Below are 27,869 nucleotides of genomic sequence, written 5' to 3'. Positions count from 1 at the left end.
GCCACCAGAATTGCCTTTGTATCAGACGGAGGGTATTGGTGACACCACGATGTCCGGAGTGTAGGGTATTGTGGCAGAGATTCATTCTCTGTTGTAGTCTTTTTGTAGAAATGATCAACAGATTGTCTTTGAACAAATAACCTTCCCGGACCTTTACATTCCAAGGATTTCTTTTGGATTTGTCCTTCCACAGATCAGAGGATTGGGTTTGTGCTCGGATTTCGTCGAGGAGGTTGACTGCCTGGGCCACAAAGATCGTGGGGGAAAACATCTGAGGATATGCCTTGTCTTCAGTGGGCTCGTAGTCAAGTCTTCGAGATAAGGCGTCGGCGATCAGGTTTTGTGATCCAGGAACGTGAGTTATATGGAACTGGTACTGGGCAAAGAAATATGTCCAACGCGCCTGACGACTGTTCCTACACTACAAAGACTGTAGAATCTGGAGGTTCCAGTGGTCAGTACCGACCTGAACTGGATGTTTAGCTCCCAAAAGTAGATGTCGCCATTCAGTGAAGGCTTGGCGGATGGCTAACAATTCTTTTTCCAGGACTGAATAATGTGTTTCACTTGGAGTCAGAGTTCGTGAGAGGTAAGCAATTGGGTGTTCCAGTTTATCTCCTAATTCTTGTGTCAGGACTGCGCCAATGGCATAATTTGAAGCGTCCGTTTCTACCAGGAAAGGACGGCTAGTATCGGGTTGAGCCAAGATAGGAGCTTGCGTAAACTCTGTCTTTAAACGCTGGAATGCCATATCTTGTGGTGTTGACCAGAGGAAAGGAGTGTCTTTCTTCAGGAGAGCAACAATCGGTTGAACTATCTCGGAGAAATTAGATATGAATTTCCGGTAGAAATTGGCAAGTCCCAGGAAAGATTGAATTTGTTTCACGGAAGTAGGAGCGGGCCAGGTCAATATGGCTTTTACCTTTTGAAAGGTCCATTCCGATTCCTTCTGGGGTACGAATAAACCCTAGGTAGTGAATGGAGATCACATGAAACAAATATTTTTCAGGTTTGGCCAGGAGTATATGATCTCGGAGTCTCTGCAAAACTGCCTTCACGTGCTCTTCATGTTGTTTAGGATCCTTGGAAAAGATCAGTATGTCATCCAGATATACAATAACAAAGAGAAACAGCATGTCAGAGAACACCCTATCCATAAAGCGTTGGAAAATTGCCGGGGCGTTAGCCAATCCAAAGGGCATGGCTAGGTACTCAAAATGGCCAAAGGGTGTTCTGAAGGCGGACTTCCATTCGTCTTTTCCCTGACACGGATCAAATGATAGGCGCCCTTGAGATCCAACTTGGTGAATATCACTGCGCCTCTCACGGCTTCCAGGATATCCGAAATCTGGGGTAACGGGTACCGATCCTTGAGGGTACATTGATTTAGCCCGCGATAATCAAGGCAGGGTCTGAGTTCTTTGGTATCCTTCTTGGGAACAAAGAATAGAGAAGCACCAGCAGGAGATTTCAAAGGTCTTATGGTGCCATTTTGAAGGTTGGTATCCAGGTAATTTCTTAGGGCCTTCTTCTCTGGTTCGGAAAGAATGAACATCCTGCTGAAGGGAATCACTGCAGAGGGTTCCGTATCTATTGTGCAGTCTTCAGGTCTGTGTGGGGGTAGGGCCTGGACAGTGGCAGTCGAAAACACATCAGAATAAGCTTGGTAGACTTCAGGAACTTGCATAACATTGGATACCATTAGTGGTGTCTGTTGTTCCTTTGTTGGTTCCTTTGGGTGTGTTAATGGAGGTTCTAGGGATAGACAATGAGACATGCAAAACTCCAAGCCTAGGAATAGGGAACCCGCAGACCAGTTGATATATGGGTTGTTTCTGTAGCCAGGGCATGCCCAATACCAAGGGGTAATGAGCTGACTTAATAATGTCAAACCTGATCAGCTCTCGATGGTGATTTATTGAAAGCTGGATCTCCTTGGTCTGAAGGCTTATGGGTCCTGATGTGAGGGGTTTTCCGTCGATAGCCTCCACAGGCTGCATGGTGCTTCGTGTTTCGTAGGGAATCTGATGTTTATCAACCCACTCATGATCTATGAATATTCCCATAGCTCCGCAGTCTACCATGGCCAAAATGGAATAGTTTGTATTCTTGGATGGTGATGAAAAGGCCTGTAGTACCACCAAATTGTTTTGTCCAGGAGAGTTCAAGGATGGAATGGATGTGGAGCAAACATCTCTCTCCCGAAGCTCTGCTCCATCTAGGATCGGGAGCTGGCATTTCCCGAACGCCAAGGGGGTGCTAAAGGACACTCCCTAACCAAATGCTTATCTGAGGCGCAGTACATGCACAAAGCCGTATGAATTCTCCTCATTCTCTCTTGCGGAGATATGGGTCCACGAAAGGCCCCGATCTGCATGGGCTCGGATTCTGAAACTGGGCTTGGGTTGATTTTCAGTCTGGGGGTACCCTCAAATGATACCATGGAAGGAGTTCCCCTGGATTTCTTCTTTTCTGACTTCCTTTCCTGGATACGGAAGTCAATCTGCATGGCAAGATCCATTAATGCCTGGAATGAGTGTGGTCGTGCCACTCTGGCCAGCTCATCCTTAATTTCTTCGTTCAATCCTCTCCTGAACAGGGTAAAACTCGCCTCAGTGGACCAGTCGGCTTCCTTTGCCAGTTGTTTAAATCGGGTCACATACGTGAGCATATCCTGGGCCCCTTGCTGAAAGTCTAACAAGCGTTCTTGTGCGCTATAGACCTGCTCAGGGCGATCAAACATGTCTTTTAAGGCCCGTATAAACCCATCATAATCGTCCAGGAGGGCATCACTAGAGTTAACAAGGGGAGTGGCCCAAGTCAAGGCATTCCCGGAAAGGTGAGGGATTATAAAACCCACCTTGGCCCTGGGGGCCGCAAAATAGTAAGGCTTGAAGGTAAAGTGAACCAAGCACGAATCCAGGAATGCACAAAGGGTCTTTGCTGAGCCCTCGTATTTATCCACTTCTCCGCCCTGTATAACACTCTCTTTTGTAGCAGAATCCCGGGATAGTACCAATTGTTTGAGAGCGGCATTCTCAGCTTTCAGATACTGTACCTCGGTTGATAGTTCCTGCATACGACGCATCAAGTCCTGCACCGCAGCCTCCATGTCGATATCGCTTTCGATTGGGTGGCGTCTCAAACTCTCAAGGAGTCCCCCCCCCCCCCCCCTTCTCACCTGAATCCGTTCTTTACCGGTGTCCTTGGATGCTGCCTTCTTTCGGATGGATCGGGTTTTGAAGAAGGTGGCCCGTGTCTCTGCCGAATCCAGAATGCGATCAGTTTCCCAGGAGGCCGAATCCAGGAATCCGTAAGTTCGCTAGAACTAGAATCCAGGAGGAAGAAGGGGGGGTTCGAGGAAGGGAAAGCGGAGTGGAAAGGAGAAGAACCGCGAGCTACGGAGCACACGTCTGGTCGCTACTTTGCTATAGCATTGAGACTCATGGAGCCGCGGAAAGCGTGGTCTAGAAATAGAGAAAGGTTACGTCCAACGCATGGAGCGAGAAGGGAATGCGTTGGACGGCCATATTGAAGGTATTCATGTGTATAAGTCCGTTGTGACAGGGACCATGAGGCCAAAAAGGGGCGCACCCTGCGATTCATGAAAGTTGGTGTTAAAGGCCACCCAAGGTCTCCAGAAGGAGGTGTGCCTGTGCTAGCATTGTTCTCCTGACAAATGACATCATTCTGTTCCAGACATTGGTCTGAATCCACTTTAGGACTCATTGCCGATTTTTTGTTAGTTCCACCCTGGCACAAAGTTATTGGTAGATACATTTCTCCAGAATTTTGTCCTTGAAGGGAGTATTGAAGATACGCTTGCTGGATCACTGATGTTCACTGTTTATTTTTGTATCAAGTCTTGATGCATGCAGATTTGCATGCTTGGAAAATGCTCCCTTGTTCTATGGGTGAATTGAGGAATGATCAGAATAGGGTGAGCTCTTGCTGTCCTGTTATGGATCGGTAGATGTTAGGTTGGCCCTGATCTTTAGATGATTGGTTACAATAATTGACTATTGTGACAAATAACCTGCATGAAGAAAAGGTGGAAGTCTCCGACCATCTCAAGGCATCAGGGGCCTCCTTTACTCCAGTTCCAGGGAAGTTGTTGCATTGGTCCATCATTACCTCAGGTTTTTTCTAATAAATGTAGACATTGGGTGTGACTTCAGGGATGTGGGGAATTCACTGAAACTTTCTATAAGCAGAACGACCATGGCATTTGGTTGTATGGGACATGAATTAAACGGCAGTAAGGAAACTGAAGTAATCTCGTGGGTGGTAAGTATCAGGTAAGACTTTTATTAACGTAGACAGACCCTGTTGCCACACCGCCACACAGCCCTCTCCCAACCGTCTCACAGCACCTGGAATGCCGACCACAAAGGGACATGAGCTGGCATTTCAGAGTGCATTATGACACTTCTCCCCCCTTAGCACATACCAAAAGAACCCACAACCAAGGTATGAGGCAACTGAAATAATAAACACATGGTGAACATGGTACAAGGATAATACCCACCTAAGTAGGAAAAAGAGAAAATGTCCAGTAAATATTAACAATTACGCACATGAAGAATTCACACGCTCCCTGCAGTAACACCCATGCACGGCCAATGCCCACCCGCACACACAACTTCACATTATGTGTTCCTCTGTTACTCACTACCACCCTTCCACACATAATCCTTTATTCTGATTGGAGGCCCACGCACCCTTAATGGACGCCCCCCACTCGCACCCAATGCCTGAGTAACACTTTCCTTAGATGCCACATTGATTCCATCCTCACGACCCTCACCCACAGACACCTTGCTACCACCCCTTCCCAACTTGGTCCCACTCACACGCTGTTCCACTGAGAAATAACATAATGCAGACTCCAAATCAGGACCACGCTGAACTGATGGTGCCATGGTCGTACCACTTAACAAGACAACCCTTCTCTTGCTCCATCTTTTGCCATCAACGAGAACCACAAATCCTGTCCCTACCCTTACAGCCAAACACGGGGACATGAATGCACTCCTCCCTTTAGGGATAAACCTAGGGGTTTTCACACAAACCCGATCACCCACCTTCACCTTAATGGGTCTTTTCCTGCTCTGCTGTGCTCTTACATGATCCTGATGCGCCCGCTGCTTTGCAACACCTCTGACATGTTCACCTCTGTAATCACACGACCACCAAGGGCAGCCTTTCTACCCCTCATGGGTTCAAACAGATTTACCGGTCATCACCGAAGGTGTCCGCCTCTATGCTGTCAAAGCTTCTGAAACCACCTCCTGCCACGGCAAACCGTTGGCTGTGGCAAGCTGAATGGCCCTCCTCACAAAGCCATTCATTCTTTCTACCAATCCGTTGGCACACAGACTGTACAAAGTAGTCTTATGGTGTTTGATACCATATTTTCTCAAGAAATCCTGCATTTGCTGAGACACATATTGCACCCTGTTGTCCGTGACCATACTTGCGGTCACCCCTTCTCTATCAGATATCCTCTTAAGGAAACCAATCACCTTATCATTCTCAAAAGCAGCAGCCTCAGCCCACTGTGACGTATAATCAACCAACTCCACCATAAATCTCAAACCTCCCACCAAACACTCCATTGGGACCATGATGTCCAAAGCCACCTTGGCCCATACCTCATAGGGAACATCAACAGGATATACTGGTTGTGGGCTCACCACCCTGATCTGATCACTCGCAGCACAAGCCACACACTGCTTCACTGCCGCCTCTACCTCCTCATCCAAAGACGCCCACAAATACTTCCCACAACCTCGTTTTGGTGAAAGAGCTACCCAAATGGCCCTCATGTGCCAGCTCAACAAGCCTAGCTCTCACAATCACGGGAGGCACTAACCTCTCCCATCTTGTGACTCCCCATAGTCCCTCTGCCAACTCACTCAAAACTTGCATGTACCCCTTACCTTCCTCCATACCCTTAACCACTTCCCAACCTTCATGCAGACCTTCTCTAATCCATGCTAGTTCAGCATCCTTTGCTGATTCCTCCTCCCACTCATCCTTATCCACCACGGGAAGCACACATGCCACCTAGGTGCTTGCATCACACTCCCCCTGCTCTTCCGGCACCTCCACAGGTCTGATATATTATATGATATGATATGATAGGTTATTTATAACGCGCTTAATACTCAGAGGTTTCTAAGCACGGACCCGGGGATCAAACCCGTGTTGCTCCCTGTCGTCTTGCTTCCAAGGCGAACACGTTGCTGCTGAGCTATCCTCCCGAGACTAAACCATGATAAACAATCTGCTACCACATTCCTTTTGCCCAGAAGGTATTGCAACCTGAAATTTAAATTCTTGCAGGTGTACCATCCACCTTGCAATCCTAGGAAACACCTATGCCACACCCTTGGCCGTGAGCACATACACTAACAGTTTGTGGTCTGTGCTGATTAAAATATGGAATACCCCACCGAAAAGTCCTAAAATGCTTTGAAGCCCCCGCAGCAGCAAACGTCTCTCTCTCAATGTCCGCATACCACTTCTCCGCATCCTTGAGTACTCTAGATGCAAATGCAATCGGCTTACACACACAATCCTGCCACTGCTCCAAAACCGCCCCTAAGCCGACATCACTAGCATCCACTGCGAGTAGCATTTGTTGTTCTTCAGGTCAAATGACTTCAAAGCTGGTGCCCCATCCATATCCTGCTTCAATTGAACACATTCAGCTTGACACTCCCAGGACCATTCAAATCTGACATTCTTCTTCAACAAAGCCTGCATGCACACCATCTTCTCTGCATACAAAGATATAAACTTGACGTAGTATTCCGTCATTTCCAAAAATGACCTGAGCTGCTCCTTATTAACCGGGGAAGGAGCCTCCCTCATAACCTTAACCAACTCCTCTATAGGCTTTATGCCTGTATCAGCAGCAGTGTGTGACCCAAATGCATCACACTGATCACCCCAACTGACACTTTGCCAACTTCACTGTCAAACCTCTCCGTTTCAGAATTTGCATGACCCGAAGCAGCCTCTCATCATGCTCCCTTTTGTTCTTACCCCCACACCAAAATGTCATGTTCAAAGTAACTCACTCCCGGCACACAGCCAAACAAATCCTGCATCAAACGCTGAAAAACAGCAGACGCTGATGCCAAACCAAATGGCATATGACGAAACCTATATGCCCCGAACGTTGTCACAAGTGAAGTCAACAGTGGGGATTCCACATGCAAATCAATTTGGTGATTAGCAGACGATAAATCAAAGTGAAGAACCACTCTGCGTGTCCCTTTGTCAAAAATAACTCATTGATGTTGGGAAGCGGATGGCAAACAATCCAATTCTAGAATTCAGCTCCCTAAAATCTACACACATCCTCAAATCACTGTCCTGTTTCCGCACCAACACCACAGGAGATAACCACTCAGAACTCTCAATCTCCTCTATGATCCCCACCAACTTCAACTTTTCCAATTCTGATTTCAAATTTTCTCTGGCCAAAACGGGAACACCTCTGACCTTGTGTACCTTTGGCATTGCCCCCCCTTTTCAAAACAATTTGGTATGAAAATCCACATAACACCCCCAGTCGCTCCGTAAGAACAACGGAATACTAGTTGCGCAAATAATTCACCAGCATGACCTTATCCGACACTTCCTTGACACTCAGCACAGACACACTCTTTCAAGGCTATATCTCAATATTGGTGGCCGCCTGCTGATCCCACCCCAAAACACATGCACCTTTATGTGCCACATACAATTTACCTTCTGTGCTGTGCCTCTTAAATTCAATTCACACCCATTAATACCCGAAAACCTTGGGTGCTTGACCATATACATTAGGATTAATCTGAGGTTTGAGAGCAGACACTTCCTTCACAAAATTCTCACTGTACACTTCTTACGAGATCATGGTATACGGGGAACCAGAGTCTACTAACATCTCCAAGCATACACCATTCACCGTCAATATGGCCCAATGTGCCTTTTTGGCCTCCCTTTCGACATGCAATATCATCCCTTCTCTCATCGCACTGCCGTGAAAAGGTGCAGCACACCCTGGAATACCGACAGGTTCTATCATCCTGACATTTTCTGTTTTCCTTGCACATTGACCATCTCCACATTCCTTCTGCACATCCTGGCATAATGTCCTTTCGTCTTACACCGCCTGCACTCTACTGCCCACGCAGGACACTCCTACACTCCAGTAGGGTGACTTGACCAACCAAACTTTCTACACACCTCCCTCACCCCACCACCATAGTTCACTGTCCTCGGTCAGTTGGACTGCCCCTCAAGCTTCTCCAACTTCATCTTGACCTCACTGCTCCCTTTCTTTAATGGTGGCAATATCACTTGTACGAACTCCCCTTTGCCATGCCTGTCCGTTTTTTCAGTGACAACTTGAACGCTGGCACGTGACTCCTCTATGGCCCTCGTAATCTCTATCACTTTGTCCAGTGGTGGATCTCTTTCTATCCACAGTCTTTCCCTGACCTTGGAATTGCTGGTTTTCATCATGATTTGGTCACTGATGTACTCCTCCTGCACACCAGCAAATTTGCATGTAGCCAGAAGAGTCTGCAGTGTTGTGACATATGCGTCAATGCCCTCCCCGACTCCTTGTGTCCTGGAGAAGAAATGATACCGCCCGAGCACCACCTTGAGTCTCTTTCCAAACCATCCCTCTAATTCTTTGAGAGCTGTTTCGTATGTGCTCAGTACTCTCTCCCCTTCTCTGCTGCCTGGAACTTACACTTCCTCGCCTGGAAGATGTCTGAAAATTCGGAGTCCTTCGTTCCCAATACAATGTAATATCGCTGCCTCCTTCTCATTGTCGCTGTACTTCATCCCTCCAGCTGCTCTCATGTATACCATGAACGTGTCCACCCATAAGTCCCATGAAACTGGTGGTTCGCCTGGGGACATTAGAAATGCTGGCTGAGGTCTGGTGTTGCTGTGTTGCTTGCTGACCGTGGGCCCCACCTGTGCTAATGTCAGCAACCCACTAACTGGTGCACTGTATGCCAGTGCCACTCACTGCCGCCTCCAGTACAGTTTACAAGTCATAAGGCATGTTTCTGCACTTTCGCTTGACCATGAACTCCTGCAAATGTTCCTGTGCCACTTGGAGAAACCACACTGGTTCTACAGAAAATGCTTCACCATTTAACCTGTGCCACCTTACTGTACAGTTATGTGTTATCAAGTACCTCTTTGCACAGTACCTGGATTTGCCACTGGATGTGGCAAATTTCCAAATTTGGTCACTTCCCGGTCCCAAATGATCTTAATCTGGCTTCTCCTGTTCCTTTGAAGTAGCTGCCGTTGCAACCAAACAAAACGTTGCCTGGTAACCAAAAATGGTCAAAGGGAACGTCAACGTTGCTGGGTCCTTTCCTCTAGCATTTACATGTCGATGTTTCTCTCCGACGATTAGGGCTGCATTGGTGTGGTCCAGTTCTTTGCCCCGTACCTAGGCGCAATTTGCGGGCCGCCATGCCCACTTCTTCGCTGCGACTGCCTCCAGATGTGAGGGATGCTTCAGGTTCGGCCGCTGGCCGCCTGACTTGACGGTGTGCCGAGTTCTTGCATCCGCAAGTCATACAGGGTCTGTCCCATGTAGGTGCTCTTCCACATCGTCAGTGAAATAATAGTGGAGGCAGTAAGTACCAGGTAAGTCTTTTCTTAACTTAGACCGACCCCGTGGCCACTCTGCCACTCAGCCCTCTCCCAACCGTCTCACAGCGCCTGGAATGCCGACCATGTGTGGAAGCGAGCCGGCATTCCAGAGTGCATTATAACAGAAACCTTGTGCTATTTTTGGTTGTGAATTTTGTCCAGTGAGGTGATGCATTCATGTGCAAAGGAAGATCGGGGTGGGATTTTCCATCATTCTGGAAGGCAGGTCTTCACTCTCAATAAGCTGTCCCAGTTAGTAGGATTGTGGGGCATTTGCACTTGTCAGGTTGCTGGTAGGGCAGAGAAGCCCACAATTAATGTTGGAGATGAAACAGACAAGTTTTATTGTCTCTTGATTGCTTTGCCTCTAGACCAGCCCGTGCGCAGGAAGTGCATCCCTTTTTGGGCAATAAAGGTTCTTGATGCAACCTGGAAAAATTGTATTTTAGGAAATCTGAATCTAAATTAATATTTGTGTGTTTTATAGTTGTCACGTCCTCTTTAATGTACAATCCTATCCTCTTGTGTCTCCATTATGGGCCGAAATTATGAATATTACTGTTTCTATTAATTAACTTTGATGTTAAGTCCTTATCCACTCATATCTGAAGCCTGTGATTTGATCTTTCTAATAATTTGATCATAAATATATCATCAAAGAGGATTTTCTGGCTGACTTGTGTCATTTTTCTCTTCAGCGTACAGCGAGTTGGGCTACTACATTATTAACAAGCTGCACCATGTGGATGAATCAGTTGGAAGCAAAACCAGGAAGGCCTTCCTCTATCTCGCGGCCTTCCCATTTATGGACGCCATAGTGAGTATTGCGCCTCTCTGAATATCTGTGCCACTCGCACGTCATTTACATAAGTATGGAAGATATCATGGCCGCCTGTGGGATTGATCTCAACATCACCTGTTAACACATTAGCCCTAACGCTCTGAATTAACTGTAGTAAATTACAGTGGGCCTCATTACAAGTGTGCCGGTCTGGTAACAACGGTGCCGGTAAGTGTACCGGCACCATTGTCACCGGACCGGCACACACTGAGTTCTGTGAGCGGCTGCTGTCCCGCCCGCCAGGTCAGACATGGCGGGTGGAACGACAGCCACTCACAGGCTTTGACGGAAGCACTGGCACTGTTGCACACGTTGCCGGTGCTTTCGTCCTCCACATTCCCATTGAATCCTTTGGGACTCGAATGTGAAAGGGGAGTAACATTTTCCGGCACCTGACTTCACGGATCACCAGGGCTGAAATGTTTTACCGGCACCGCTACCGCCGGAGTTGTAATGAGGCCCAGTATCTAGATTTTCTTAGCACAGGAGAGCTACGTTTTGTATTTGCTCTGGGATCTGTGCTTGAATCTGAAGATGAGTCTTTAATATGAGTATGTGTGGCACACCAACGACCAGCGTGGGTGTTGCAAAAGCACACGCTACCACAAAGTATTATCATCATGGAACTTCCAACACGGATCCGGCTCCATGTGATTTATTCAGGTGAAACAACTAGGGGTTCCTTACAAAAACAAGCTACTCTCCCTTACTCCTAGTAAGTCAGGAGTAAGTGAGAGTTACTCATAATCAGTAAATCGGGAATCGGTCAGAGTTGCTTATTATAACTTCTTTATGAAACAAATAGCTCTCTTGAAGTTTAAGTCTAGGGTACGTCGGGGTCGCTTCTTTGTGAATCAGCCCCAGGGAGATTAAAGTAGTAGTGTCATGTCCGGCACATGCACTATGATAAATGTAATGGATTATTTGTGGAATGATTTGGCGTGTAGAACTGGTGTTAAAATGATTTTGATTGTAGCAAGTAAGGGTCTCCCCTGTTCTGAGCAATCGCGTGTCTCCAATTAGCCTGACTTGACCTGGTCAGATAATTAGGCACTGTTGTGGTTCCCCCTAAAGGTACAGCCATACATCGTTCACATAAAGCTTCTTTGGGGAATGGCTGTGTCACGTTTCCCTCAAAGAGCTTTAGGTTGACAGGAGAACACTTTATTTTGGGCTGGTGCAAGAACGTGTGCCACTTTGGCCAAAATACCATTTTGTATTTGCATGGGTGTCAGATGTGGTGCTTGTAGGGCCAATAGTGGACCGTATAATGCCCTACAGCTGGCAGCCCTCTAGAAGAGTCTCATTGTAGGGCCACCCTTGTCTGTACAAACTAACTAGCCTCTCATGGTAAACTACCACCACTCATTTACTCACCACTAACATATAGAACCACCCTCATAGTCTAACAACCCCCAAACCCATGACCTAGCCTGCATTCCCTGGTCGTCACAGTCCCCTTCCTGAGGCCCTAAAGAGCACCTGTTCCTTAGGCAGCAGTCCTCTTTCTGCACCAAAAGCCTCTTTTCATGACCTAACTGCCTGTTCTCTTTCAATGGACTGAACAGTCTTCCAGAGAAACTTCACATGCTAGTCTAGAGCATGGCTAATGTATGCTTTGTATGTCCCCTTTTCACGGAAACGGAGTGTGTGCTCTACAAAAATCAAGAGGATGTTCATGGATTCATAGATGACCTGGCCTACAGCAATAACCCAGATGACACCAGCACTGGAGCAAACCACTTGACAAAGCATTTTAAAATATCATTTTACAACCTATCCCCCAAAAAAAAGAATACCAACGGACTCAAAAGCCTTACACATCGGGGGACTTTGGGCCTCAATACTGCTGCCTTATGTACCACAGCCTATGCGAATTTCTTAATTCTACCCAGTCGTAACCACCTCCCAGCACTTAACCAATGGGCAATTGGCCAAACCGTGTACTCTGATGAAGGTGAACTCACACCACAAACACCCCAGGTGGAGTAGAATTATGCCCTGTCACCTGGGTCTGGGGCCCTTTTTCTCTAGGTGGCCCACAATCTAGACAGGCTACCTACCCTAAAAGATGAAGTAGTTTAGCAAAGTTATCAAACCCATTCGGCAACCAAAAAAAACACAATACCAAGCTTGTCATCTTTTCTCACTGCTTTAAGTCTGTACTCCTCACTGACCTCCTGTCGCCCTCATTGTGCGTTTTCCCTTCCTCATCCTGTGTGCTTGCTGTCTCTCATTTATCTTGCTTTTCTCTCCCAATTTGGTTTGGGCTGCCTCTCTTGTTGAGTTCCTCTTACTCTATGGCCCTCATTAGAACCCCGGCGTTAACCAATGGCGCTATTAGCGCCATTGGTTAACGCCGGTAACTTACTGACTCCGCCATGGTTAAATGGGGAATTACCACCCCATTCCAAGGTTGGCGGGGCGGTAATTCCCCATTTACCATTGACCCTTCCCCATTCCCATTTTTGGCCCATTGGGCTCAATGGGAATGGGGAAGGCGGTAATTACGGTACTGCAAATTGCGGTACCATAATTACCTTCAAAGTCCCTTTGCGGGTCCCTACTTTAACAGCTGGGCCAGACCAGCCGTTAAGGTCGGGAGCCGCAAAGGGACCTCGTAGTAAGGCGTTAAGGGGTTAACGGCGCTGCAACCTTTTACGGTGACGTTAACCCCTTAACGCCAGGGTCCTAATGAGGGCCAATCTCTTACCATGTGCCTCTCTCTGTCATATTCTCTACCTCGCCCTCCCTCTTGTATAATATGTCTTAACCTTTAACTTGGCTATTTCCCCCTATGTGCTCTTCTCCTCGCTGTCTATTCTTTTCACTCTCTCTTGCTTCATGCTCTTTCTTTCTCTCGCTCTCTCACTTTCTCAGTCTCTCTATCCATTCTTCCCTCTTCCCCCTTTCTCTTTCTCCCTAACTCTCTCGCTGTCTTTTTATGATCAGGCTCAAACGCATCTTGCCGCCCCCTAGTACTCATGTGTCCCATCTCCCTGCCGTCGTCCCCTCTTTCTATCACTCTTGCTTCATTGCTATCGCTCTTTTTCTGTCTCCTTCTATCTTACCTCTCTTTCTCTCCTATCTCTATGATTATCTCCCGTCATTGTTTTTCGTTACTCTGCTCTTTCTCTCTCCCTCTCTCTCTCTCCCTCTTTTATGCTGCAGTTATTGGCCTTCTCACATCCCACATGCAGTCTCCAATGCATACATTAACTCATCTCACGCTTTCGACTCCTTCAGTGCTTGTATTCTTTTCATTGTCTCACGCTTTAGCCTCTCTGGTATGTTTACACTGCTTCTTGCTTCCTGTCCCTCTCTGAACCACAAATGGACCTTCCCATGTATCGCAGTCTCTGCACCCTTTCTCTTGCCTTTTCATATGCATGCTTTGAGCATGGGAGCAAGTGTCTGCTGTGTACTGACTAAGGCAAACCTGACCAATCAGGAAATCTACCTGTAGTAGGAGTGCTTTTTCTAAACAATGTGGTGCTACTCAAGAGTTTAGGGTCAGGTGGTAGCAAGTAGTCATGCCTCCGTGAAGCCAGGATCACAGTCCAACCTGCGCCTAAAAAGGTATATTCCCAAAACTCTACCAGACCATAAAGTTTGTCTTTTCTTTGTGTGGATCCAGGTGGAATTTGCTTTGTGCACCTTACTGTTCAAGACATCCTGCAGCTGGGGAATGACAGAACCGTTTCTGTATGATCCCTCATGCAGACTCCTTGCTACAGCTCTTTGGGTTCTGGTAGGGAGCATGACATTTGAGAAGTTTGTTCAATGAGTGGTGGCTCTCAGTGGTTATTGCAGCAAGCTGGGAGATGGTGTAGGTTGTGGGCGGTCCGGTCAGTTGTGCTCCCCCCAGTGGCAACTTTAGAAGTTTGATGCGCTGGCGAAGGTCAGCCCTGCTTTATCAATTTCCACAAAGTCATCAACCATTTCTGTCATCATCTCGGCACTTTTGCTTCCTCTATTGGGAAGGGGAAAATGGTCCCTTTAATGAGTTGGCGGGCTGCGGCCGCACCCACATCCAGGCCACCGGCGGTCCTGCAATTGCCTGCAGCAACCTGCCGGGTGAGCCCTGAGAGACCATTTCCACAGCTATCCCGCTGCAAACGTGGACAGTGCAGCTGGAGCTGCTCCACTCAGCGATCCCACCCCCACAGAAACACTGCAGCAGAGGCTGGCCCCACATGGTGATTCCGCCGCTCATGAGAACCATGCAGCAGGAGCTGCTGTGCACACGTGGTCAGTCCGTGCAGTAACTACGGGAGGAATTAAAAAATAAATAAATATATGTACAAGGAGAAACGGAGAGGAAAGCCAGCTTCATGTGGACCACCCACGACTTGGTATTCCAGACAGCAAGCTCATGCAAGGACACCACATGACGATCTACCCCTGAGGTACTGTACACATGCTCCCCCCGCCCCCAGCTCATGCCCCCACTGCCACCCTAAGATGCAGTGCCCGACGCCACAAAAAAGCCGCCATGAGCAGCCCGGGGTCTTCGGTCCTCCTAGGAGCACACAACCTAGCCACACCACCCGCTTCCGAAGCAGCCCGCTTCAAAAACATCTCCAATTCACATTAATACCAGTGACAAGGGGATAAGATGGATTGAGTGGCTGGAGGAATTTAACCACTTTGTCAAGGCGGGCGGCGAGGATATATCCCTACCACTGAGTGACATGTTCATCAACCTAGTAGGGGGGGGTATTAAGACCATTGTGAAGACAACACCCCGAGAAGAAAAAAATGACTAGGCCTCCCTAATAAATGCCCTCAACAAAAAGCTAATCATTGAACCCAACCGTGACTACGAGCGCTATGTGTTTAAGCAGTGCCCACAAAAACCAGAGGAGACCATTGACGATTTCATCACTCGCCTTTGCCTGAAAAGCTCTCACTGCCAGAACCACCTATTCTCCACAGACGAGGCAATAAGACCACACGTGATTGAAGGGTGCACCTTACCTGCTTTCCGGAAACAATTACTCAAAAAGCCGTTGACCACTGACGAAGTAAGCAAATTGGCCAGAATATTCGAAAGGGTCGATGCAGAAACTGCTTCCATCAAAGGCAACCCGGGACCCAATCATGAAAAAAAAAAATCACGATTGCATCGATCCAGCCACAACAGAGACCTGGAGACCGGGGAAATGCTCATGGGAAGACCAAGCTGCCAGATGCCTCCCAGGACACAGAGACTATGCTACCAGTGTGGGAAGAACTTCCTGCACTCTAGGGCCTGCCCAGCCCTTGCCCAAAGGAGTCCAACTGCGGGAGGGAAGGATACTTTCAGTCTGCCTACAGGGAAGGGAGACCATTCCCCATGTCCCGACCAAACGTCCGACCGCAGGGAAGGACCTACGTCTGACAGCCCCCGCCACCGGGCTACGCACAAAGGTTCAACCCTACACACCACCAAAGCCAGAGAAGATATATAAGGGCACTGGAAAAAACACCACCCCAAGACCCGAACAAAGGATATGACCCACACAACCCATATGCCAGTTACGGTGATGAATATGATGAACCCCCACATCCATATCAACAATATGGGGATCAACAGCACTACTATCACTATGACTACGACGCTGAATGCAACCATACTCAACTTGATGAATACGTCAACCTCATCGCAGGATGATAGAGAGGCGAGGGAAGCACCCAGAATTTCTGTCAACGTGGGAAACAGACTTTACTGTTTCATTATTGACTCTGGAGCAACAGTAAATATTATGGGGGAACAAGAGCTCTTGCAGATGCAGGAGCAACCGGAATTCTTAAGGAACAACACAAGGATCTTCCAAAGGGGCACAGCCCTGTCGTTACACTCAAAACAAGGGGTTTCTGGGAGTACCTCTACCAGCACAAACACAGCCCATTGACCCGTTCTTGAGTGGAAGGCCCCTGGGAGAGACTCTACCAAGTCTTTAGCTCACTGTCCCTTTCACAGAGGAGAGATTTCCCTGCATCAGTCTTTGTCCTGCTCAGGGACAGTCCAGCACTGAAATGCTAGGCAATTCTCCTCTGAACAAGAGTACCAACAGCAACCCCAGACACGTGTTTCAGCCTAGTCGGGCCTCATCATTGAGGTTGAGCTGTGCCTCTCTAAGAATAGTGAGCAAGGGGACCACATCTGGATTCCCCTGATAACTTAGGGTGAGACCCAAAGTTACTTAATATTTATTTATTTATTTATTTATTCGCATTTGTTAAGCGCACAGAATCAGCCCTGAGGCATCGTGGCGCTGGTTACAGAATAGCGCTGGTTACAGGGAAAGCGCGTCTTAGTTACAGCATACAGAGGCATACATGCATACAGTTTGGGCAGTAGCAATAGTTAGCAGTGTGTGCCTGAATGGCAGTAGGTAGAGGAATTTTAGTTAAAGAGAGAGGTTTTGAGTTTTTTTCTAAACGCTGTGAGGGAGCCTTCTGCTCTTAGAGCGTGGGGAAGATTATTCCAAAGTTTTGGTGCTATGTAGGGGAAACCCAGCCCCCCGGCTGTAATCTTGTGGATGCGTGGTACAGTGAGTTGGTTAGTGTAGCAGAGTCTGGTAGGTCTGGATGAGGTCTGTCTGAGAATGGTGTCTGAGAGATATGATGGTGCAGTGTGGTGGATACATTTGTGGGTAGTAGTCAGTACCTTGAAGGTGATGCGTTCTTTGACAGGGAGCCAGTGAACTGATTGCCTTGCCAGTGAGATGTGGTCCCTTTTGGAGATGTTTAATGCTGCTCTTAGAGCGTTATTTTGGGTGACCTGGAGTTTGTTTAGGTTTTTTTCAGAGGTGCCGGCTAGAAGTGCATTGCAATAGTCAAGTTTAGCGCCTATGGTAGCTCTTGCTATTGAAAGGCAGTTTTCTTTGGAAAGGAATGGTTTAATGGCGTTGATGAGTTTAGTGCTTAGTGCAGATGCGGAGACAATGGCACTAACTTGTTTGTCCATGGACAGGGTTGCATCAATGTAGACCCCTAGCGTTTTCACAGAGGATAGGACTGGGATAGTGCAGTTGTCGATGTTGAAATTGGCATAGCAGCTGTCTAGCCTGGCCAGTGTGGATTTTTGGCCGAGGATAAGGATTTCAGTCTTATCCCCGTTAAGACATAGGCCGTTAGTGGCCATCCAGGCTTGAATGGTGGCATATATGAGTTTTAGAGCTAGGGCGTCTTTGTGGTATGAGCCTGATAGAGGGAGGAGCACTTGGGTGTCGTCGGCGTAGTTGGTGTAGGCAATCCCAAGTGCATCAAGTTTCTCGAATAGGGGCTTAGTGAATAGATTGTAAAGCGTAGGTGCTGTACAGGAGCCTTGAGGGACACCGCAGTGTATTATGGATGGTGTTGCGCTCGAAATGTTTGAAAAGACTTTCATGGCCCTCCCTTCAAGAAATGAGGTTATCCAGGAGGTGGCTTGGTCAGAGAAATGTGCGGAGTGGGAGAGGTGTGAGGTGAGGGTCTTGTGGTCCACTAGGTCGAATGCCGCAGAGAGGTCGAGGAGAAGTAAAAGGGCGGGTTTACCTTTGTCCAATATCTTGGTTATTTGGTTTTTTAGGTCCAGCAAAGCAGTCTCTGTTCCATGACCTTTGCGGAAGCCTGACTGTCTGGTGCCTAGGATGGAGTTAGATTGGAGGTATAGTTGGATTTGGCTGTGTGCCACTTTATCTAGAATCTTGAGAAGGAAGGGGACAGTTGTTATAGGTCTGTAATTGTTAGGCATCGTGGGGTCGAGAGTGGGCTTTTTTAGAAGTGGGCGCACCCAGGCTTCTTTAAGACTGTCTGGGACAGAGCAGGACTTGAATGAGGCATTAATGAATGCGGTAATGATTGGGGCAAGTGGTTCAGCGCAGTCCTTGATTAATTTAGGGGGGCATGTATCGGCTTTGCAAGTCGATGGTTTCAGATGTTTCAGTATGTCCAGGACTTCTAGTTCTGAAACTTCTTTAAAGGCAAATTTGGGAATGTTAGTGGTTTTGTTATGGGATTGGGAATCTAAGTGTCGACTCTGTTTTGGCAAGGAATTGTAGTGGTCGCGGATTTTGTTTTGTAAGAGGTCTATTTTGTTGAGCATGGCGGCTTGGATACTGTTGCACCAGCCTTCATCCTTGATGATCTCGTCAGAGGAAGTGGGAGGCACTGTGAGCTCTTTAAAGATAGAGAAGAGTTCTCTTGAGTGGCACTTTGAGTCTAGTATTCGACGGTTGTATGATTCAGATTTGGCATTGAAGATGGCGGTCTTGTATTTTTTTGCAGTGACTTTGAATAAGTCTTTGGTGATGTCGCATGGGTTGGCCTGCCAGTTTTTAAGTGCTTGGCGCTTTTTGTCACGCAGAGCTTGGAGGTCCTCTGTGAACCATGCGTTTGAGTGGAATATGCAAAACAAGGGGGTTCTGGGAGTCCCTCTACCAGCACGAACACAGCCCATTGACCTGTTCTTGGGTGGAGGGCCCCTGGGAGAGACTCTACCAAGTCTTTAGTTCACTGTCCCTTTCACAGAGGAGTGTCCCTTCATATCAGTCTTTGTCCTGCCCAGGGGCAGTCCAGCACCAAAATGCTAGGCAATTCTCCTCTGAACAAGGGTACCAACAGCAACCCCAGACACGTTTTTCGGCCTAGTCGGGCCTCATCAGTGAGGTGGAGCTGTGCCTCTCTAAGAACAGTGAGCAAGGGGTCCACATCTGTATTTCCCTGGTAATTTAGGGTGATACTCAGTTACTTAATATGCAAAACAAGGGGGTTCTGGGAGTCCCTATACCAGCACGAACACAGCCCATTGACCTGTTCTTGGGTGGATGGCCCCTTGGAGAGACTCTACCAAGTCTTTAGCTCCCTGTCCCTTTCATAGAGGAATGGAGGAGAAATGTTCATGCATATCAGTCTTTGTCCTGCCCAGGGGCAGTCCAGCAACCAAAATGCTAGGCAATTCTCCCAGGGACCATCCATCCAGGAACATGTCAATTGGCTGTGTTCGTGCTGGTAGAGAGACTCCCAGAACTCCCTTTGTTTTACTGTCTTTACACTCGATTGGCAAATTTTGATGACAACTGACACACAAAGGGCGAATACTTGATACCACCATTCATGTCATCAGGAGCCTCAAGAAAGGCTGCTGCCTCCTCAGTTACCACACAGTGAGAGATGCCTTGGACTCCTCGACATCCGATTCCAGGAGGGGGAGGTGATCCAGTCAACCACAGCACCCTCACCACCAGTAAAACCATGTGCACAATCAACCAAACCCCGGAGGGAGATGGCACTATCAGGAAAGAGATCATCCAATCCAAAATCCCTGACATACGCAAGGGCTCTGAAAACTCAAAGCAACACTCGTCAAGTTGCTTATCAACAAGAACATCCGCCCAGTCCAACTACACCCCAGAAGAGTGGGTTTCAATCTCCAGAATGCCGTCTCACTACTAGAGCAACTACTCCAAAGTGAGATCATAGAACCTGCCACTGGACCCACCCTGTGTGACTCACAACTAGTGATTGTCCCGAAAGGAGAAGGCCAAATCAGGCTCTGTGTCGACATGAGATTGGTCAACACCGCCATCCAGCGTTAACAATACCCAGGCCTGTATTTCGAGGACATGATAATTCAGCTGAACAGATCGACTACTTTCTCCAAGCTGGACCTCGTGCAAGGGTACCACCAGCTCGAACTGCACCCAGACTCGCAAAGTATCACCACTTTCGGCACACACAAAGGACTGTTCTGCTAGCACTGACTGAACTTTGGCATCTCCTCTGCAGCGGAAACTTTCCAGGTGGCCATTTGACAAGTCATCCGCCGGATCAAATCAGTGCTAAACTATAGCAACGACATATTAGTCTTCGGCACATCACAGGATGAGCACAATGCGGCCCTGCTGGAGACCTGCGCCACCCTACACCATGCAGGCCTGGCACTGAATCTAGAGAAATGCAGGTTCAGCAAGAAAAACCTCAGATTTTTCGTTTACATCTTTTCAGACAAACAGATGACTCCTGATCCTGGGAAAGCCAACACCATCACCTACCTTCAAGCTCCATCCCAAGTAGCAGATGTGAGATCATTCCTCAGCATGGCTGGGTAATGTGCCAGATACATCCCGCACTACGCGACCCACACCGAAACCCTGAAAAGGCTTCTACAAAAGGACACTGATTTCCACTGGTCCGAGGAGTGCCAAGCTGCATTCGAAAACATCAAAAAGGCACTCATGGAGGCTCGAAGACTTTGATATTTTGACCCTACATGGCATACAGAGATCATCGTAGATGCCAGCCTGGTAGGTGTGCGTGCCATCCCTACACAGAGCAGCGGAGAAGACACACGCCCCAGGCATAGAGTCGCCTACGCGAGCAGAACCCTGCCGGACAGGGAATCCGCCTACTCCCAGGCTGAAAAAGAGAGCTTTGCAGCATTCTGGGCGTGTGAGCACTTCCGTAATTTCATAATCAGGAAGAGATTTACTTTGATAACCGACCATCAGGCCTTGCTCTCTCCGTTTGGGAACCCGTGCACAAAAATGTCACCCAGGATTGAAAGAAGGGGCATCAGACTTCAGGAATAAAACTACACAATCATCCACAGGCAGAGGTGTGACCAGGACCCTGCAGACTACATATTGCACCACCTGACAGGTGCCCCCATGTCTAGAAAAGGGGACACAGACTACAACAACAACGTTGCGGTCACTGGAGGCTGTCGCCAATGCATCGGCTGTGGACCCCTCCATGGTCCTAGCCATTGCCCTCACGAACAACAAGTGGAGGGACTACTGTCGCGCCATCAAGAGTCACCCAGGAGTGAGTGCGGATGAATTAGAGAGACTTACAACGGTACACAATGAACTAGCAGTCAAGGATCTCGCTGCTGCTGAGAGGGTGCAAGCTAGTCATCCCCACGACCCTCAGAGCTGAGGTCATCAAGACGGCACACAAGGGACATTGAGGGGCTGCTTACACAAAGAAACAGTTACGACGCAATGTCTGGTTCCCATTCATGGACTCCCTGGTGGACAGCTGGGTGAATAGCTGTTTGCCATGCCAGTGCACAGCGAGAGTGGAAGCCCCCACGCCACTGCAGACGACTCACATAACAGATCGACCGCGGAACACATTGGCCCTTGACTTCTACGGGCTCATGGAGTCAGGAGAATATCTGCTCATATTTATCGACAAATACTCAAGATTCCCCATCGTGAAGAAAGTGGAAACAGCTTAGCCACAAGTATCAGCCGTCTTCAGTGATTGGGGCATACCCCACACAATCAAGTCAGACAATGGACACCCGTTAAACAGACATGACTTCACAGCATTTGCAAAGCACATGGGTTTCACTCATCAAAAAATCACGCCTCGATGGCCCCAAACCAACGGGATGGCTGAGCGTTTTATGTCATTGATCAAGAAAACCATCCAAAGGTCATACACCGAAGCCACAAACCCACACCAAGCTCTATGCAGGATGCTCTGGGACAATCGATATACCCCCATTATGGCACCAAAGGGCCACCCGTGGAAAAAATGATGTTCTACAAAGTTTACACCAGGCATGTTTGAAACACAGATAACCAAGCGGGAGTCGACGACAAAGTCATACAGAGAGACACCATTGGCAAAGAATGGGCCAAGCACAATGTAGACATCAGAAGGAGAGCAGAGCCCAAAGAGTTCCCGATAGGGAACGAAGTCCTGGTGAGACAGACGATTAAGAGGAAAACGTTTGCAAGGTACTCGCCAAGCCTGTTCAAAGGGTCCATGGTGATGGCACAGAACGCAACCCAGGAGAGAACAAGAAACTGCTCACAGTTCAAGCACCTCATCAAAAGTGAAGAATCTGAAACTCCCCCACTGGAACATGAGTCAGAAGTGAAGGAACCCCATGAGGACATGTGGACACCCCCAAGGTAGTGGGAAAGCCACCACCAGAACTACCCAACAATCCCAGCAACACCGGGCCAACTGAGACATGGACTCGCTTAAAACGAGCCATACGAAGGCCAATGCGCTTAGTGGTGAAGACGACTTCAGAACATTTGTCCAGGACTGATGTGTCTTTAAGGCACAGCAGAGACTCTGAGCGGGAGGACTGGGAAGAAGGGGAGGAGCCAAGTCACCGAACGACAGTTCCTTATTGTATATGCAAGGTGACGGAGGAAATAAATTGAAGGTCTGTCTCAATCCGGTGTCGCATCCTTCCTTTGTGTGAGTTAACACTCTCTCACATATCAGCCCAGTGGCTCCTGCCTACCAACCCTGCCAGATACTGAACAAACGTAGCTCTTGTTAACTGTACTGGCAGGCAGATGCAAGCCCAACACTAGAGCACAGAAGGTTGTGTTTTGTAAAAGTGAAAACATCGTGTCCAGCTTCGAATCGGTTTTCAAGCCAAATAAACAAATATTAGTACCCCAGAGGGGGGTTGTAATGGCTTCCCAGCAAATGGGGAAGCTCGGAGCGGGAGATTTAACAAATAGTACAGCCGTCGCTCTGAGCCTCCTTGGAGCAGGAGGCCGCCGTCTTCCCTCCCTGCGTTTTGGAGGTAAGTGCGCTTCCCTTCTTTCCTGTGTTCCCCTTTTCCACTTTCACACTAATAATAACAACACAGTCCTAACGATTATAGAGGGTTTGACAAAGAAAAGCCAATATGCCTAATTGCGCTTTCCGAATAGTCTCTTGATGCACTTGTGTTGTGCTAAAAGACACATGCTCCACCACTTTGGCTTTGGCATGTGTTGGCTGCCCCCCAGATGAAGATAAACATTCATTTTATTGGATTTTCTCTGGGTAGGCAGGTGCAGATACAAGTTGGTTAAAATTGTGAAGAGTTTTCTTCAACGACAGTCTCTCTTGAGGTAGGTCACCTCGGATTGAGAAGGGGTCCCTGAATGCTTTTAGCAGGGTAGCCTCAAAATGAACGAGCTAGACCTGTGCGATACGTGTTATGCACTAGGTTAGAGTCGTTCTCTTAGCCGACCGGTTTCTGTGGTGCAAATAAGTGGGCCACATTCATCAGGGCTTGTGCAGGGCATCTACATGTGTGCCTGCTGTTAGTCTCATAGGGCAGCGTTGTCTGCGTGTCTTAACGTCCTCTCCCTGTAGGGGTGACAGGAGGGGAGGCGGAGAGAGAGAAAGGGAGAGCAGCGGTGAATATCACAGGCTGTCAGTTCAAGTTGTTAAAAGACACTGCACTGGTGTGTCAGGAGGGGGAAAAGGAAGACTTACCCGCTCCGTGTGATCTGGTGGTTTAATCAAGAACGGTGAGACGGCCCGCTACCTGGGGGCCAAAGGACAACAATTATTAATGTCTAATTAGATGTCTGAGTACATCGGATCGGAAAAAAGTCAGTACAGAAAGTTACTTATTCTTCTAACCAAATTGAGTAGTTTTCCTGTCTAATGCGACACGCGCTCGGCGTTGTCGCTACACATTTAGCAAACATATTTCTGACAAGCTTCAGTACATCCCGGATGCCCACGAAGGCGTGACATCAATGGGAGAGGGAGTGGCTAACCCAGGTGGGCCACAAGGGGCTTACCTCTGAGCAGAGTTCAGTCCGTTTCACGAGCCGTGCGCGAGAGAATTGAGTCTTCGCGGGCCATGTGACTACACTATTTATGTTGCCATGGGTTGGCGCGTGGTCACGTGATCACGCGTGCCTGACTCTGGGATGGCCGTCCACAGAGGGAGACTGCGGCCATCACGAGGTCAGGCACCGCGGACCGCGGGTCCCCAGGAATTTCACATCAAATGTTATGAGTGGGAAAAATCCCCGATTTTCATCATGAATCTTGCTGCTGGTGCCTGCATGTACCATCCTGTGCAGCCATTCATACATACAGCACTCATCACGGGCACAGTCAGGAGCACCAGTCCAGAGTACATCAAAAACAATCAGTCACAATGAAAGTTAAATTAAACAGAACAATGTTGGCACTATTGATTCATAACGTGGCCAGAGTTTGCCAACTGGTTGCTTCATTCAGTCCGTCTTTATCTGTTTTGAGACGGAAGATCCAGAGTTGTTCACGTTTGAACAGTAGATTCTGTAGGTTCCCGCCTCTTGTGGGGATAGACACTTTTTCAATTATTGTCCATGTGAAGTCTGCCGAGGTGTGTTTAGCAGCTAGAAAGTGTTCTACCATGGGTGCCGTGATCTTCTTAGTGCGGATACAGGATCTATGTTCCGCAAGGCGTATTTTTATAGGGCGTGTTGTCATGCCTATGTAGCGTTTGTCACATGGGCATGTGATCATGTAAATCACGTTGCTACTGTTGCAGTTAGTCAGTGTTTTCTGGATCCACGGGTAATGCCACCCTATGTTAATGGAGGTGGTTCTCTTGGTACTTGAACAGGCATTACATGTGCCACAAGGAGTGTGGCCCGTCGCTGGGTTCTGCCCCCACAGTGTATTCAATCTGTGTTCTTTTTCTCTATATGAATGTACCAGGGCGTCACGTAGATTCTTCCTTCTTTTGAGTGCAAACCTTGGGGTATCGATACTATGCTGGCCCACATTCAAAATTGGCCATAGTTTCACAATCTCTTTTTTGATTTTGTTCGCAATAGGGGAGAAGCTCATTACTGCAGTTATAGTGTTCTCAACTTCATTAGACTTAACGTGATGTTCCAACGTGACTTCTCGTGGGATGATACTGGCTCGTTTTCGTGCCTGTTTGATAATTCGTTTAGGATATCCCCTGTTTCGAAGTTTGCCTGCGAGACTTGCTGATTGTCGGATGTAATCTGTTTGTGTGGAGCAGTTTCTCCGGTACCTAAGGAATTGTCCAAATGGTAGATTTCTTCTGAGACTGGTGGGATGGAAACCTCCGTATGTAAGAAGTGAGTTTCTGTCCGTGGGTTTATTGAATACTGTGCTAAAGATGGTTGCATTCCTTATCTCCAAAGTGAGGTCTAGGAAATGTACAGATTCCGTGCTGTGTGTCTCTGAAAATTTGAGAAAAGGATTCTGTCCGTTGAGCCATATCATGAACGTTGCAAGTTCTGGTTCAGTACCTTTAAAGATTAGTAACACATCGTCAATGTATCTGGCCCAAAGGTCCAAATTAGGTAGCCACGGATTGGTTGGATTGTAGATGATTGCCTCTTCAAAGTTTGCTACATAGAGGTTCGCAAGACTCGGGGCAAAGGTGGCTCCCATTGCTGTCCCGGAGATTTGTTCATAGAACGAGTTCTCGTAGATGAAGAAGTTTTTTGTTAGGGCAATTTCTGCCAGTTGCATCACCAGGGAGACTGGGGTCGTCATCGGAGGGTCTCTTTCCCGTAATATTTTGTCAATGACTCTGAGTGTGGCCATTTGTGGAATCTTCGTGTAGAGTGATTCAATATCAAGTGTTACCAAAATGTTCAGTGTGGGATCAAACGGTCGGTCCTTAATGAGTTCTAACACAGCTGTGGTATCCTTCAGATATGAACGCATCTTAGTGACTTCAGGTTTCAGAAAGTAGTCTGCAAATTGTGACAGAGGTTCAAGGATTGAGCCTATCCCAGATACTATAGGTCTGCCGGGTGGTGGATTCCTTCCTTTGTGCACTTTGGGGAGGGCATAGAAGGCCGGTTTTTTGGGGTATTTCGGATTGAGGAATTCATATTCTTTGGTGCTGATGAGTTCCTCAGCATGTGCTTCTTCAAGAATTGGTACTATCAGCTGTCTGATAGCTTCAGTGGGATCCGTACCAAGTTGTCTATAGCTCACATGGTCTTGAAGGAGCTCCATCACCATGTGGTGGTATGCCGTGGTGTCCATTATTACCGTGGCGCCCCCTTTGTCGGCTGGTTTTATGGTAATGGCAACATTGTTGGATAAAGATTGGAGTGCCTGTCTATTTTTCTTGGAGAAGTTCTTAAATCCTGGCATTATCTCTCGTTCCAGTTCCTCCAGTTTCTTAAGGAGCGCTTTCTCAAACGTGATGGATTCTGGTGTAATAGCATTGGGTGGAGGGTAGAACGTGGATTTCCCTCTCAGGGTGGTGGCCTTCTTTTCTTCCGAGGGTGTCATTTGCCCAAAATATTGCTTCAATCTAATTTTTCTGATAAGTTGTGCAATTTCAATCCTGGTTTGGAATGGATCATGTTCGGCCGTGGGTACAAATGAAAGTCCTTTCTCAAGTAGAGCTTCTTCTTCAGGAGACAGGTTATATTGAGAGAGGTTCATCACTAGGCTTTCTGTTCGAGTTATGTTGTCCTGTGACCATCTAGGGAGTTGGTGGTTTATTCGTTCAGTGCTAGTGTTTGTCCTTGGCCGCGTCCTTTGCTGCGGGTGACTCGAGTGGAAGGGTTCTGCCATTGCACTTGCGGTTGCCAATTGCCTCTCCCTCTGTTTTTTGCTTTTCCTTGCCCTCTTGGAAAAAAAGGTCTCGATGGACCATTATTGTTTGGGGCCGTTCCCCCCAGTGAGCTATTCCATCCTGAGGTGTTAGAACCACTCGCTGAGCTTCCACTTGAGAAGGTCCATTGGTTTTGTCTTGCTCGGTTGTTTTGAATTCTTTTTCTGTTATGTTGATTTACTTGTTGGCCCGGCGTAAAGGTATTGTTAGCACTCTGATCTTCGTAGTATGCATCTGTGATATAAGGATAAATTTTCTCCTGTGTGTAGGCTGCCAGATCTTTCTTAAGTTTGGTGACTTTCTTGTTGAGATTGAAGTCTCTAAATTCTTTCATTGTGGCCTCTAGGTCCTCCAAGCTTTTCTTATATTGAGCAAGGACGTTCGATGATTTAAGGCTCTCTTGTTTTTCTTCTATCTCCTTCATTAGTTTTTCGGACACTGATTTGGCTGTGCTGATGATTAGTATCAGCCAGTCCCTGGTGCATTTATTGGAGATGTAACTCCAATCCTTCCTGAACTCTAAGTGTTCCAGGAAGATTCTGGGTTCTATCCGTATGATCAATCCTAAGGGAGCTGCATGGGCTCGTAGGTACTCAGTCATTATTGCCCCGTGCAATTCGGTTCTGATCAGCTGTTTTTTCAGGACCTCCAGCTCGTTCCATTCATTATTTGCCATCCCTGGTGTGGGAAGGGATATTTCATCTCCCAGGATTGAAGGAGTTGCCAGTATAGTGTCTACCAGTTCTTCGGCGAAAGCTAGGCATCTCGCTTCAGCCATCGTTGTGCTGCGGTGGGGTGTGGGTCAGGTGTCTTGATATGTTTGCTAAACAAAAAACAGGCAAAATGGTGTGGGTGCTTGAATCCTTCAAGCTCTAGTCCACAGCCCGTGGCTGTAAGAAGAAATAAACCAAATCAAAAGGAGGACTATTTTTAGGGTAATACAACTGTGTTTGCCCAGTTTCGTTTTCACACTAATAATAACAACACAGTCCTAACGATTATAGA

The 27,869-nt window shown here is 47.7% G+C and overlaps 1 protein-coding gene across 3 annotated transcripts in view; it reads left to right on the top strand.

Moving 5' to 3' along the window:
* The window catches only part of ANKH (ANKH inorganic pyrophosphate transport regulator), a 759,848-nt gene that overhangs the window by 441,115 nt on the left and 290,864 nt on the right, over window positions 1-27,869 (top strand). For all 3 annotated transcript variants that reach the window (XM_069620449.1, XM_069620448.1, XM_069620450.1), the window contains one exon: window positions 10,383-10,501. In XM_069620449.1, the coding sequence (XP_069476550.1) occupies window positions 10,383-10,501 (119 nt within the window). The remainder of the gene's footprint in view (window positions 1-10,382; window positions 10,502-27,869) is intronic.

Source organism: Ambystoma mexicanum, chromosome 5q (assembly GCF_040938575.1).
Source record: "Ambystoma mexicanum isolate Mex_15411 chromosome 5q, UKY_AmexF1_1, whole genome shotgun sequence".
Lineage (NCBI taxonomy): Eukaryota > Metazoa > Chordata > Amphibia > Caudata > Ambystomatidae > Ambystoma > Ambystoma mexicanum.
Note: the sequence above shows the minus strand (reverse complement) of the source record. Positions and strands in the feature narration are given on the sequence as shown.